General features: G+C 32.2%; 1 protein-coding gene across 2 annotated transcripts; it reads right to left on the bottom strand.

Annotated features, from left to right (window-relative positions):
• Positions 1-2,886: 2,886 nt before the first annotated feature.
• LOC127794179 (protein NRT1/ PTR FAMILY 6.2-like) lies at positions 2,887-6,395 on the bottom strand. Of its 2 annotated transcripts, XM_052325112.1 has the most exons (6): positions 6,348-6,395; positions 6,119-6,221; positions 5,055-5,272; positions 4,423-4,970; positions 3,645-3,985; positions 2,887-3,518 (listed from the first exon to the last, which is right to left on the bottom strand). In XM_052325112.1, the coding sequence occupies exons 1-6, from the start codon at positions 6,348-6,350 to the stop codon at positions 3,007-3,009; spliced, it is 1,725 nt and encodes a 574-aa protein (XP_052181072.1). In that variant the 5' UTR covers positions 6,351-6,395; the 3' UTR covers positions 2,887-3,006. The 2 variants fall into 2 exon arrangements, with proteins under 2 accessions (XP_052181072.1, XP_052181071.1); XM_052325111.1 differs by having other exon boundaries at positions 6,119-6,370.
• Between the last annotated feature and the right edge of the window lie 5,351 nt (positions 6,396-11,746).

An 11,746-nucleotide genomic window follows, 5' to 3' on the forward strand; every position in this document is an offset into this window, starting at 1 on the left:
GGTTATCATTTCATAATGCTGCAGCTAGTATTGGTGGTTCTATTTAGGAGTCCTCGCATGTCGTAGAGAGCATCTATGTTAGTCCATTTGGCTACATTTTCTAGCTTTGATTGCCTTGCAGATAACATTGTTGAGGCTTTTGTGCCCAACTCCACTTTCTAGAATAAACGATGATTTTTTTGCCTAGATCGGAAGCTGGGTGGTTACAATTATCACTCTGTCCCTCTTTGTGTGAACGAATATCATTCACACTGCAGGGCCAATTTAAACCACTCATCCCGTTTCATGCAGCAGGGTCATAGTGATAATTTCAACTTCTCGACTCCTGATTTGAGGCAAAATATCAGGGTTCTTCTAGAATTTGTATGCCTTAACGAGAACAAACATAATGTAGAAGTTCTGCAAGTCCAAACTTTAGCTTCTTGGACGGGCCATTTTGTACAAGGAGAAGGGGGTGTGGGTGGCGTTACCACCTGACAGGGTTATATGATCATGTTTGGCATTTCGTACAGAGTTAAATTTTTATTATTATAATATTAAAAATAAACATAAACGCACTATAAACACAAAATTGGTAGTGTGGTTCGGAAGTGTTTCATGTTATGTTATTTTCTAGTTACATTTGCCGAACTTAACTATGCTTTCCTTGGGAAATTACGCCTCCAATACCTCTGTTTATGCTCAACAAAAAAGCCCCCTCTTTTTACACTTCTTAAGGGGGTAATCTGCTAGTGATGCATGGACTTGAAGTTTTAGGTATGAGTTCGATGTCAACAATTGTTCAGGTGGTTATTTGTTGCATTGTCCACGGGAGTTTATAGGCGAGAGACAAGTATTATCCTGCTTTATATTGCTCATGCCAAACGTTTTTCTGCATGCTTTGTTTGAATGTGCAGTGTATTGAATAATGGTAGCACGCTGTCTTTCTTACCACCTAAATTTCCTCTTTATATATGAAGAAAATAGAAAAACCCTTTTTTTCTAAGCCCTAAACTAGCAAGGATCCATATATGGACCTTCTCGCCTATCATAGTATTCTATGTTTTATTTTGTGGGGGCTGATTACGAATTTGTTTGGGAATATACAAGATTGCGATTGCATTTGATTTATCCATCAATCAAATTAGGGGAGAATGCTGGTCTCTTTCAAAATTAGATGAATAAAGTTTGGACACTGGAGTTATTAAAAAAAAAAATTTATTTCATATTGTTGTGTTGAAAAAATTGATATTTATTAACTGAATGTCTTGTTATATTTATTAAAGTTAAAAATAAGTAATAAATGTGAATCTTATTATAAGCTGGTTTGCCGTTTATAAAAATTTTGGGGTATCTTGTTTTTGCTTTTAATGAACTTAAATCTTTTCGGGAAAAAAATTACTTTTTCAGAAGTAAACTTTTATCAAAGGCTATTTTTCTAAAACTTGTTTGGTGTTTTAAAAACACATCCAATAACAAACAAGCTTGAAGTTGCTTGCCACTATTGCATTTACCTTTGGTTTATTCTTTTCATTGTATATGTTTAAATAGTATTTGTTAATTAAAATATAAATAAAAATATAAAAATATTTTAAAATTTTATCTTTTTTAGTGTGTTTGTTTAATTTATTTGACAAACATTAAAAAAAAAAGTCACGTAATTTTTTATTTAAATTTTATCAAATATGTTTTTTTTTTTCAAGATAAGTATATTATGGTTCTTATATATATATAAAAAAATAATGTTTACTTAATGCATTCTAAAATATTTAATAAATAATTTAATAAAAATTACATTTCTTGATCTTATCTTAAAATATTTTTTAATTTTATCTTAATTATTTTATAATTTAATTTAAAAAGTATTTTAATTTAATTTTAATATAATCTTATTTTATTTATTTTATCAAACGCTATATAGGATATATATATATATATGTATCACTCCTCAGTAAGTTTAGACCGAATGCATTTTAAAATTCCGAATAGATCTTAATTAGAAGAATTAAGTAATCCAATTAATGATTCCGTCCCTTTTTGTGGATAAGGCGTACCGCAGTATGTGGTGTGAGTTTGATTCAAACTTTTCTTTGATTCAGTGACTGAAAAATGCTACGTCTCTCTCTCTCTCTCTCTCTATATATATATATATACACTTTTAATTTTAACATGCTAAAATAGACAATATTTGACCAAAGCAGTGGCAATCAAGTTTCGTCAGAAAGAAACACAACACACACAGAGACACAGGGAAAGAGACATTATATTTGTCGGGTACTGAATCAAAGAAATTAAAATTGAATCAAACTCACCACAGAGCCAAATCAACAAATTAAAAGAAAAGGAAACATCAATTTGTGGACTTATAATTCTTAATTTGAACGGTGCTATTATATATATGCTCCATCGCTGCCTTGTTGATAGGGAAATATATAGCTAGCCAGCTTCCCCTTCTTTAACCGTTTATTTACACTTCCGTTTCAATAATATTCATATAACAGAAAATAAATTCAATTCACAGCAAAGATGATGGAATTGGTGATAGCTAGCTTGGTGGGGGTCGGTATGTAACTTGTTAGAAGAACTTCACTTTTACGAGGTTTTCAGTTTGACTTACATGTAGTCAAAAAAATTGATCTGGTTACTATATATAGTATTAATTTTTATGCTTAATTAGATATATCGTGTAAAAGACACAGGTTTACCCTTCTGGTCACGTCTTTGAGGAGAATAAACATTTTAAAAATGGTGTTTTTACTAATTAATTACACCCATTCCATTAGACTATCTACATATATATGATAATTAATTTGTTAGAGCTGACTGGAGTGAAATTAATAGAGTTATCATCAAAATCTCATCCATATTGGAACCTACTCCTTTCCAACAAGAAGGAAGAAAAGAAAGGAACACAACCCATATCCATATTGATAACAAATCAGGAGCAGCAAGACAACCGACCCCCAAGCGGGTCAAGCACTACATAAACAAAAAGCTAATTTGCAATTCTAACAAAGCAGTAATTAATCAACACTTGTCTTCAACCATTTCAATGGCAGGTTTGGGCTTCTTCTGCTGCTTGTACCACACTGCACAAACAAGATATATCATGAAGTTGCCAAGGCTAAGTATGGCCAGAAGTGCATAGAAACAATCAAGCCTTCCATAGTTTATGTTATCCGCCAGCCATCCCTGTCCATTGCCGCCTCCACTCACCCTTTTCACTACTGAAACTAACAAGCTGCTGACAAAGAAACCAAGCGAAAGGGTTGTGAGGAAGAGCCCAGTGCTCATAGTCTTCATTCCTTTCGGCGATTGAGTTATGAAGAAATCGAGTTGGCCTGTGTATATGAAGGCTTCCCCGGATCCAACCAAGAAGAACTGTGGAATCAACAGAAACACACTTATGTCCAGAGTCGCTGTGTTTCTGCCATTGGCTCTGGCAACCGACAATCGTTTCATCTCTGCTATTGCTGCCGCTGCCATTCCCAGTATTGAGAGGACTAGGCCTATGGCAATCCTCTGCAGGCTCGTAAAACCTGTTGGAACAAGAAGTCATGCGATAAATAGCTCTGCACGACAGTCATATAACTAACTATATAATCATCTGTTTTAAGTTTTATTTTCCTGTTCGAACAGTTATGAATTCATCCATATACATGTACCTGGTTTCGCTTTCCATTTTTTCCAGAGGGGCATAATGAGGCGGTCGTAGACGGCGAGAGTGATGAGTATGGCGGCCACAAAGAAGACTGTGAGGCACCCTGCTGGGATTTTGAAACCTGCAATTGATCTTTGCATGGTGGATGCTTGCTCAACCGAGAAGGTGATCATTTGCGCGTAGGTGGTCCAGAAGATGATGGTTGTGGCCCATGCAGGCAGTAGTCTCAAAATCATCTTCACCTCCTCCACCCTTGTCACTAAGCATAGCTTCCATGGATTTGGACTTGAAGAATTATTGTCCTCGAAATCTCCTTCTGCAACTATGGCAGCTTTGTCCAAGAAACTATATATGACATAAAAGTTTAAATTAGTTTGTGAATTACAAGGAAAGATGTGTGTGTGTGTGTATTTCTTCCTATCAAATTGGTGATTCACCTCTTAGCAAAAAAGAAAAATAATTAGTGACACAACCACCAAGGTGGTGGCCTGGTAATGTTAGGTGGTAAGTTCTTCAAATTCTGGGATGATGCTTTCATTACAACATCTAATGGATGGAATATGATACTACCAAAGGAATTTTTAATCAGGAATTTTTTTCAAGCGAAATAGACGGTTAGTGTTCAACCTGAATCCCGTATAGTCCGACGTACACTTCCACTTCCTAAGCAAGCTGATATGCTTATAATTTTACCCTTTTGGACATTAATTGAAGGGCCTCGTCAGGTTCCCATAATCTTGGGGAAACCCTTTTTTACCAGGAAAAAGAAAACTGGGACTTACCAGAACTGATCTGTGTGAGGGATTCTGGAAGCCTCTGGAGAGTTCTCATAGAGCATGCCGATATCGTAAGGCAGCTTCATCTTCCTCTTCTTGATGGCAACTGTGATAACTTGAAAAATTTGAACGACGGGGCTCTCAGAGCTATTCTTGTACCTATACCTCCTTGTCCCTGACAAGAACACCAAGATGGCTATGAACATGGCCAAAGAACAAATCCCATAAGCCCAGCTTCTTCCCACCTCGTCTTGAATGTAAACAAGCACTGTAACAGCCAACAACGTCCCGGTGCTGATGAAGAAGAAGAACCTGTTGAAGAAATAAGCCATCTGTGTCTTCTCCTTCTCGTCTTTCTCGTCGAACTGATCGGTTCCAAACCCGGAAACACTCGATTTTAGGCCTCCTGTTCCCAGTGCAATCATGTACAAAGCCAAGTACAGAACTCCCATTTGGAATCCATTTGCCTGTTTGCAGTTGCTTAGGAGAGGAGATTCACATGGAGGTGGACGAAGCTGCGGCAGCTTTGTTGAAATTGCCAATGCAACAGTACCCTGAATCGTCATCATCATCAAAATCAATTTGCATGTATAGAAAATACATATACATCTATTGGTGAAAATTAAAAACTTGATTACCAGTGTTTGTATTATGGCAAAGATTGCAATGGTCTTGTATCTGCCCAGGATAGAGTCAGCAAGCAAGCCTCCAAGAAAGCACAGGAGGAAAGAGGTTCCCATGAAATCTGTGACAATATTAGCTGAAGTAGCACTCGCCAAATGCATTGTTTCTCCCAAGTAGGTCACTAGATTTACAGCTATCCCCATTGTTGAAAGCCTCTCGCATATTTCTATTCCTGTCAAAATTATTTGTTTTGACTCTGCTAATTAAAATTAATGCCCGAATTTGAATATGCATTTTTGAAGATTAAGAAGCTTTCACTTCTTCATTTCCTAATTACTACTAGCCTTTTGTCCCAGGAATATTTTGTTTTGCTTATTGTCATGGAAATACCTAATGCATGCCAAGCGCATAATGTATGACAAACAAGACTGTTCCGGATACTATTTTTCTTTTCGATGGATTATGGGCTTATTTTTGTGATTATAAATAAATTGGCAGGTTTCTTGTTTTGTTATTGGAGACAAAAAAAAAAAAAAACTTTTGCATAATTTGTATATATGTATATCATTGTCTGTTACCACAAGGAATTATCGAAAGGATCTAATTAATCTCATGTTTTGTCCCCCTGAAAAAAAATAAATCTAAGAAGAAAAAAGAATAGCCGGAAAATTATTCAAAAGACAAAGAAATTGTGAAAATCATTGCGAAACAATCAACGACTCGGTTTGATTTCCATTGGAAACTACTGTGTTAATATATGGGCTTTGCTTTAGATGCATGTTGGAATTAAACCTAACTACTGAGTTAATTGCATGCTGATCCTTTTGCATTAACCGCCTATTCTTTAATTTTTACTGTGTCCGAAGTGCATGTGATATATATATATATATATATAACAGCATACTAATTATTAAAGTGCAAAAATAAACTAATGTGAAGTTTTTAATAACAAGGCCCTACTAGCAAAATGGCTTTTCTGCCCATTTCTTTTCTTGAGGTCTATCTAGAAACCTCGGGAAAACAAGAACAAAGGACTTCTTCACCAAGAAATATCAAAGAGGTAGATAGTAAAGAAAACCTAGGATCAGCGCAGCAGACACCCAACCGCCGGTTTTAGACCTATCAGCGGGGAGCCCATTGTAGTCGACAGCATCAGCAACCAACCAATTCATCTTCCCAACCTGAGACAACAATGGAAAATACAACATCATATCAAACTTTTATCTTACTATGTAGAAGATAAAAAATGGAGCAAAGGCTAACAGTGTTGCTGAAAATTAAAAAAAAAAAAAATGTATCTGAATTGCCATTGACTAAAACTGTATCTGAATTGCTCTATCTCGTCTATGAACCCACAAGTCTTGGGAGCTCCCATTTTATAGACTTGGAGATGAGAAGCCTCCCACAAGTGACCCTTCACTACCTAGTGGAGGCGGCTTGGTATATTGTAGGGATTAGACCTACCCAATTTGAATGGTTGGCTCTGGGATGTCTTTATTAATTAATTAAACATATGTATTTTTCATATGTACCCAATATTAAGATAAAATTAATTAATTTATAAAGGTGACATTGATTTGTTGAAGTGGGAAGGAGGTAAGATGAAAGAAATGGAATCTGGAATATTATGATGATGACTAATATAATGGCAATGTATAGAAATATATAGAAGCTTCAATATTCTCACCTCTCTTTTGCATGGTAGGGATAGGTTTTGGTTATGGAGGTTGTGAGCCAAAGACTACTACACAAAAGTCTTCTTATCGGTAATTCAGTGCTTTGTATACCCCACAACACAAAGGCAGCCTTGCCTTTGGTTTTTTATCCATTGTCTTAGTTGTGCAAAACCCACATTCCCATCAACAGATCTGAAATGAAATACAGAAGGGAAAAGATAAGAAATAAAAAATATGTAATTATAGGACAATCAAAACAATCACACAAATAAACATTATGTCTCTGCTTTGGGTGTGAACTGATGTTCATAAGTTGGTTACTGTCCATTTTGGTTCAATACATGTTTAGTAGTAATTGATGTTGACCTCACGATTTTGTCTTAACAAAAATTCTTTGTAGAAAAATCGAATAACCCCTGATTTATTATGCCTAACTCTCTCTGATTTGCATTCAACGTAGAATTATTTCACCCTCAAAATAAGCCCCCGTCTCTCCTTTGAGATGAGTTATGCGTACAAAGAAATTTGATATGAAATTCTCACAGACGACTCATTGATGTAATCAAAAATTAGTTGCATCACACATAAGGTATTATCTGCATTAATTCAACATATGCTTAGTATTGACTAATATTGACCTAGTAATAATTTTGTCAGCCGTAAAAAAGAGAATGGCGTCTTAACTTAGCGGCAGAATATATAGCTGATATGGCCCTTGTTGTATGAGGTTTGATGACATGGGTACTTGGATGCAACAATTCCAGTAATGGAGAAAAGCAAGTAGATTATCAAAATGAGGAAGACAACTCCTTCCCAAACGGGAAAAAGGCACAAAATAAATACGTACGTAGCAACCAATATTGGAACCATATACACATTTCAAGCAATAAAAATTTGAATCTATATTTGAACATTTTAAATAATTTTGCAAAATATGGTAAAGTCTTAGATATATAATCTCGTTACTAATGAAAACTCCCAGATTTGAATTTCTTTTGTGTATATCTTTTTAGTAAAAAAAAAAAATTGTGTAAAATGTATTCACAAATTAAATCTTCTTCGTATCTTAAAGACTATTTTAAGATACCCAATACACATTAATTCAAGTTTTTTGGTGGAGCCGACCAAATTAAGTCTTTTGTATAGTATTCTTCAAACTTTTCTAATTAATGTATAGACTACTTTTTCAACACATGCATGCCCTAGGCAAACCGTAAGTATCCCGTTAGCCCATATATAACGTATAGCTAGACTACTCTAATTTGTTTTCTTTTTTTACCTAACAAAAATGAAAAATAAATTTGTAAACAAATGACTGCATAGCTGTGACTTCACACTGGTGGCATAAACCCAGGAGAATATTAAAATTTGGTGAGTATGAGTTTTGAATCTCTTAAGCTTGAAATGTTTTTATGTAGGTTTTTGCGTGACCTCTGTACGTAAATAAATCAATATAGTTTAATAAAGTGAAGAGATTAATAATATTGTTATAAAAACCTTATAATATATCATTCAATCACTCAGATTATAATATATATATATATATATACCCTGATTGTGGCCCTAACCTAAGCTGGATAATATGGTAAATTAATGACTGTCTAATAGATATAGTAGGATAAGAAATATTTTTTTTTAACAAATTATACCTTTTGTTTTTTGAGGATTAAAAAAAAGACACTCACTTGGCCAAAAAGAGAAAGATAATTAACCAAGGTTAAATTAAATAGAAAATTATAATTAATTGTAGAATGAATTATTATGGGATTACTGTCTTGTTAATGACACTACAAGCATAATTCAACCTTCAAAAATAAAAATAAAAAATTAGTTGGGCTCGAATTTTTTGTTTTAAAAATCAGAAGAAACATTCAACTCAAATTCTTTTCAAAAGAAAATTAGTGATCAAATCATCCATGACCCTTTCCCTCATCAACATAAAAAATAGCAATTTTACCTCACGTCATCCGATTCATTAACGTTGTTTGAAAATATTTTTAAAAATGTATTTATTTAATTAATATTTAATATATAATTAAAATATTTTTAAAAAATACAAAATTCACTTGTAAAATAAAAATTTAGAATATATAAGTTAAAATTTTTGAAAAATTAAAACTTTTAATTCTTTTTTAACATTAAAGGGGCAATCACCGGTTTTTGATAATAACAAAATCAATTAGTAAGTAAGACATTCAATTTCAAACCTTAACGTATATTTTAAAATTCAAAATTTCATAATACTTTTGAAAGATTAAAACAACCAAAATTGACAATTCCTTTCATTTTAATAATTTTGAGATGTTTTCTAAACCAAATTGTGCATCATTCAAACAAACTTAATTATAAAGTTTGGTCAACTAAAATCTTAGTCCAGTTGATCAAAGATGTCCAATAACAAGCTTTTAAAGAAAGAAAAAGATTTGATCAACCACAATAAAAGTCTAGTCGACCAAAGAGTTATAGAATGGAAAAATCGTTTCTTAATCCTATTTAGTTACCAAAACAATAGAGATAGTCGACTAAAGATGGGTAGTGTGCTTTGTATTTCTTAATTTATTAGTTTTGTAAACCAAGTTTCATAGATCGATTGATAGACAGCCAAAGTCCTCTAGTATACTTTTGGACAAGTTTTTAGAGCAAGCTCAAGATTGGCTGAGTGACGGCCTTCATAATTAAAAGGCCAGTTCATTCAACCAAAGTTTAACTTTGATAGACCAAAAATTAATAAAACTCAAAAAATTATCGTCCAAAAAGTGTGTTACTAATTAACTATGTTTCATTTCATAGACACAACTTTCATTCTTTATACTATACATACTTAAATCATTTTACTTGTTAAGTTTATGTACTTCTAGTCAAATAAAAAAATTTCTCACTGGTCATAAAAGATAAATCTGAAAACCATCCTAAGGTATTAATGCCTTTCGCTGAAATGGTCACAAACAATCTATAACAATGTTTTGACTTTAATTTTGTTTTTCTCTTCATTGCAGCAAGTAAAGGTGTCAAAACAAATAAATAGGTCAAGTTAAGGTCGGGTCACTATTGGGTCATGATTTGTTACAATTTAACCCTAATTTAATTTATTAGCTTGTTGAGTCAATAGCCCTGAATCCTAACCTAAACATGTAACTAAACAGGTAAATAAGTTAACTTGTTAAATACCTGTTAAGATTAACAATTATTAAGTTGATTCATTAACTTGCTTAAATATTTATTTAAATCAAAATATTAAAACTAAAAATAAAATAAAATAATTTACAAATTACTTATTAAATGGTTAGTTTCATTCTAATTCTTTTGAATAATCCAAAATAATAAAGACATAAACAAAGAATAGGACATCCATCATCAACTTGGAAAATAATCAAAAATTTTACTTTGTTATTAGGTTGGTTTTGAATTTTTTTTAGATTAATTTATTACCAATCAGAACCTAATAAGCTCTTATTAGATCGACCCAATAACAACCCAACCCACTAACTGTGTGTTAAGTTCGAGTTGGATTATCGGATCAAATGATCTATTGATAGCTTTAGTTGTGAGTCATAACCTAGCTCCATAAATTGTTCTGTTTTTTATTTTTATAAAAGTTATTAATAGTTATTGTTTTGTTTATATTTTCTAAATCTCCAATGTTCAAAATCGTTTTTGGATGTTTGAAGAAGGTTTGCAAGCCACTAAACTGTACTTTCTTCTTTATTGTTTGACATTTATTGTATGTCGGGTAATCAATTTTTGACTCACCTTAAATCAAGGCAAGTATCACCTGCATGATCTCTTTTGTCTGCAAAACTATATTGTACATGGATGGATGATAAAAAAAGTTCTATATTTTCACAACTTGTCAACTGATGTTGTCACCAACAGGTAAAACTTGCATAAATTAAGAAGCTATAAAAGAACCGCACTTGATTACTAGCACTCAAACTCACTTATTGTTCTCTACTGGTGCAATATTCAAAGTTGAAGGATCTTAAGTGATTCAAGTATTGACTGTTGTTGTGCCAATATTGCTCATTCATCCTTTATTTTTAATATTAAGGGTTGTAAATTAGTGTATTTTATACTAACTCACTTATGGAAGAAGTGTTGCAAGAGAATAGTAATTCAAGATTCTAGCTATTCTACAAAAGTTATGATTTATTTATACATTCATAGTTGAGCCTTTAAAATTAATTTGCTTGAAGAGAAAGGATATAAGTTTTTAAAGTCGAATTTCTATAAAAACTTCGTATTATATGGTTGTGTTTGATTTGTTCTTTACTTACTTAATCATTCATTAATTAGCAAATTACACTCAAAATCAAACTCACTAAAACCAAAGATTTTTTAAAAAGTCTATAAACTTTTGAAAGTCCATGCCAATTCATCTCCCTCTTAGGTTATTTTTTGGTAACAGTTTTCAATTTCATTTTTAGAAGTAGTATTAAATTTTATAAATATTTAAAAGTTATTTAAATTGCATCATATTTTGAATTCGAATTCCGTAGTTGTGTATAAGACATATATATATATATATTTAGAATTTTTTTTAAAGATGATTATGCCTTTTGTGTATGAAATAAATTTTCTTGTAAAATTGTGTACGAGATGTAAGATATTCGAAATTTATTATTTATTATTGTGAATTTTTGGCATTATTTATATAATTTTTAAAGTATAAGAGTTATTAAATTAAATATCAACGAGTTAAATTTAAATTATTTATAATTTTTTTTTTTTATAAAACATGCTGAACATACAGGCTCAAACTTAGCCAAGTCCTTAGCCACAGGGGGCTAACTCAATTTATATAAATAGATGAACTAAATTAAGCTTAACTCGCTTATAATAATGAGTCAGCTCGATCGAGTGAGCCTATGATCTGTCCAATTATTTTACATCTCTATTTCAACTTATCCTCGATACAAATATTTATTATATAATATTAATATATTCAATATGAATTATAAAAGTCTTATAAAAAATATATTAGCAAGTTAAAATGTATATAAACGGCTCTATTTAATTTAATGGTATGGCAA

The sequence above is a fragment of the Diospyros lotus genome, chromosome 2, assembly GCF_014633365.1.
Source record: "Diospyros lotus cultivar Yz01 chromosome 2, ASM1463336v1, whole genome shotgun sequence".
Classification (NCBI taxonomy): domain Eukaryota; kingdom Viridiplantae; phylum Streptophyta; class Magnoliopsida; order Ericales; family Ebenaceae; genus Diospyros; species Diospyros lotus.

Bases quoted from the DNA above. Each gene is read 5' to 3' on its own strand.
- LOC127794179 (XM_052325111.1), bottom strand. From the start codon at position 6,251: ATGATGTTGTATTTTCCATTGTTGTCTCAGGTTGGGAAGATGAATTGG. The intron at 5,273-6,118 runs GTTTTCTTTACT...TAATTTTGACAG, and splicing joins GTCTGCTGCGCTGATCCTAG to GAATAGAAATATGCGAGAGG. The intron at 3,519-3,644 runs GTACATGTATAT...TTGTTCCAACAG, and splicing joins AAAATGGAAAGCGAAACCAG to GTTTTACGAGCCTGCAGAGG.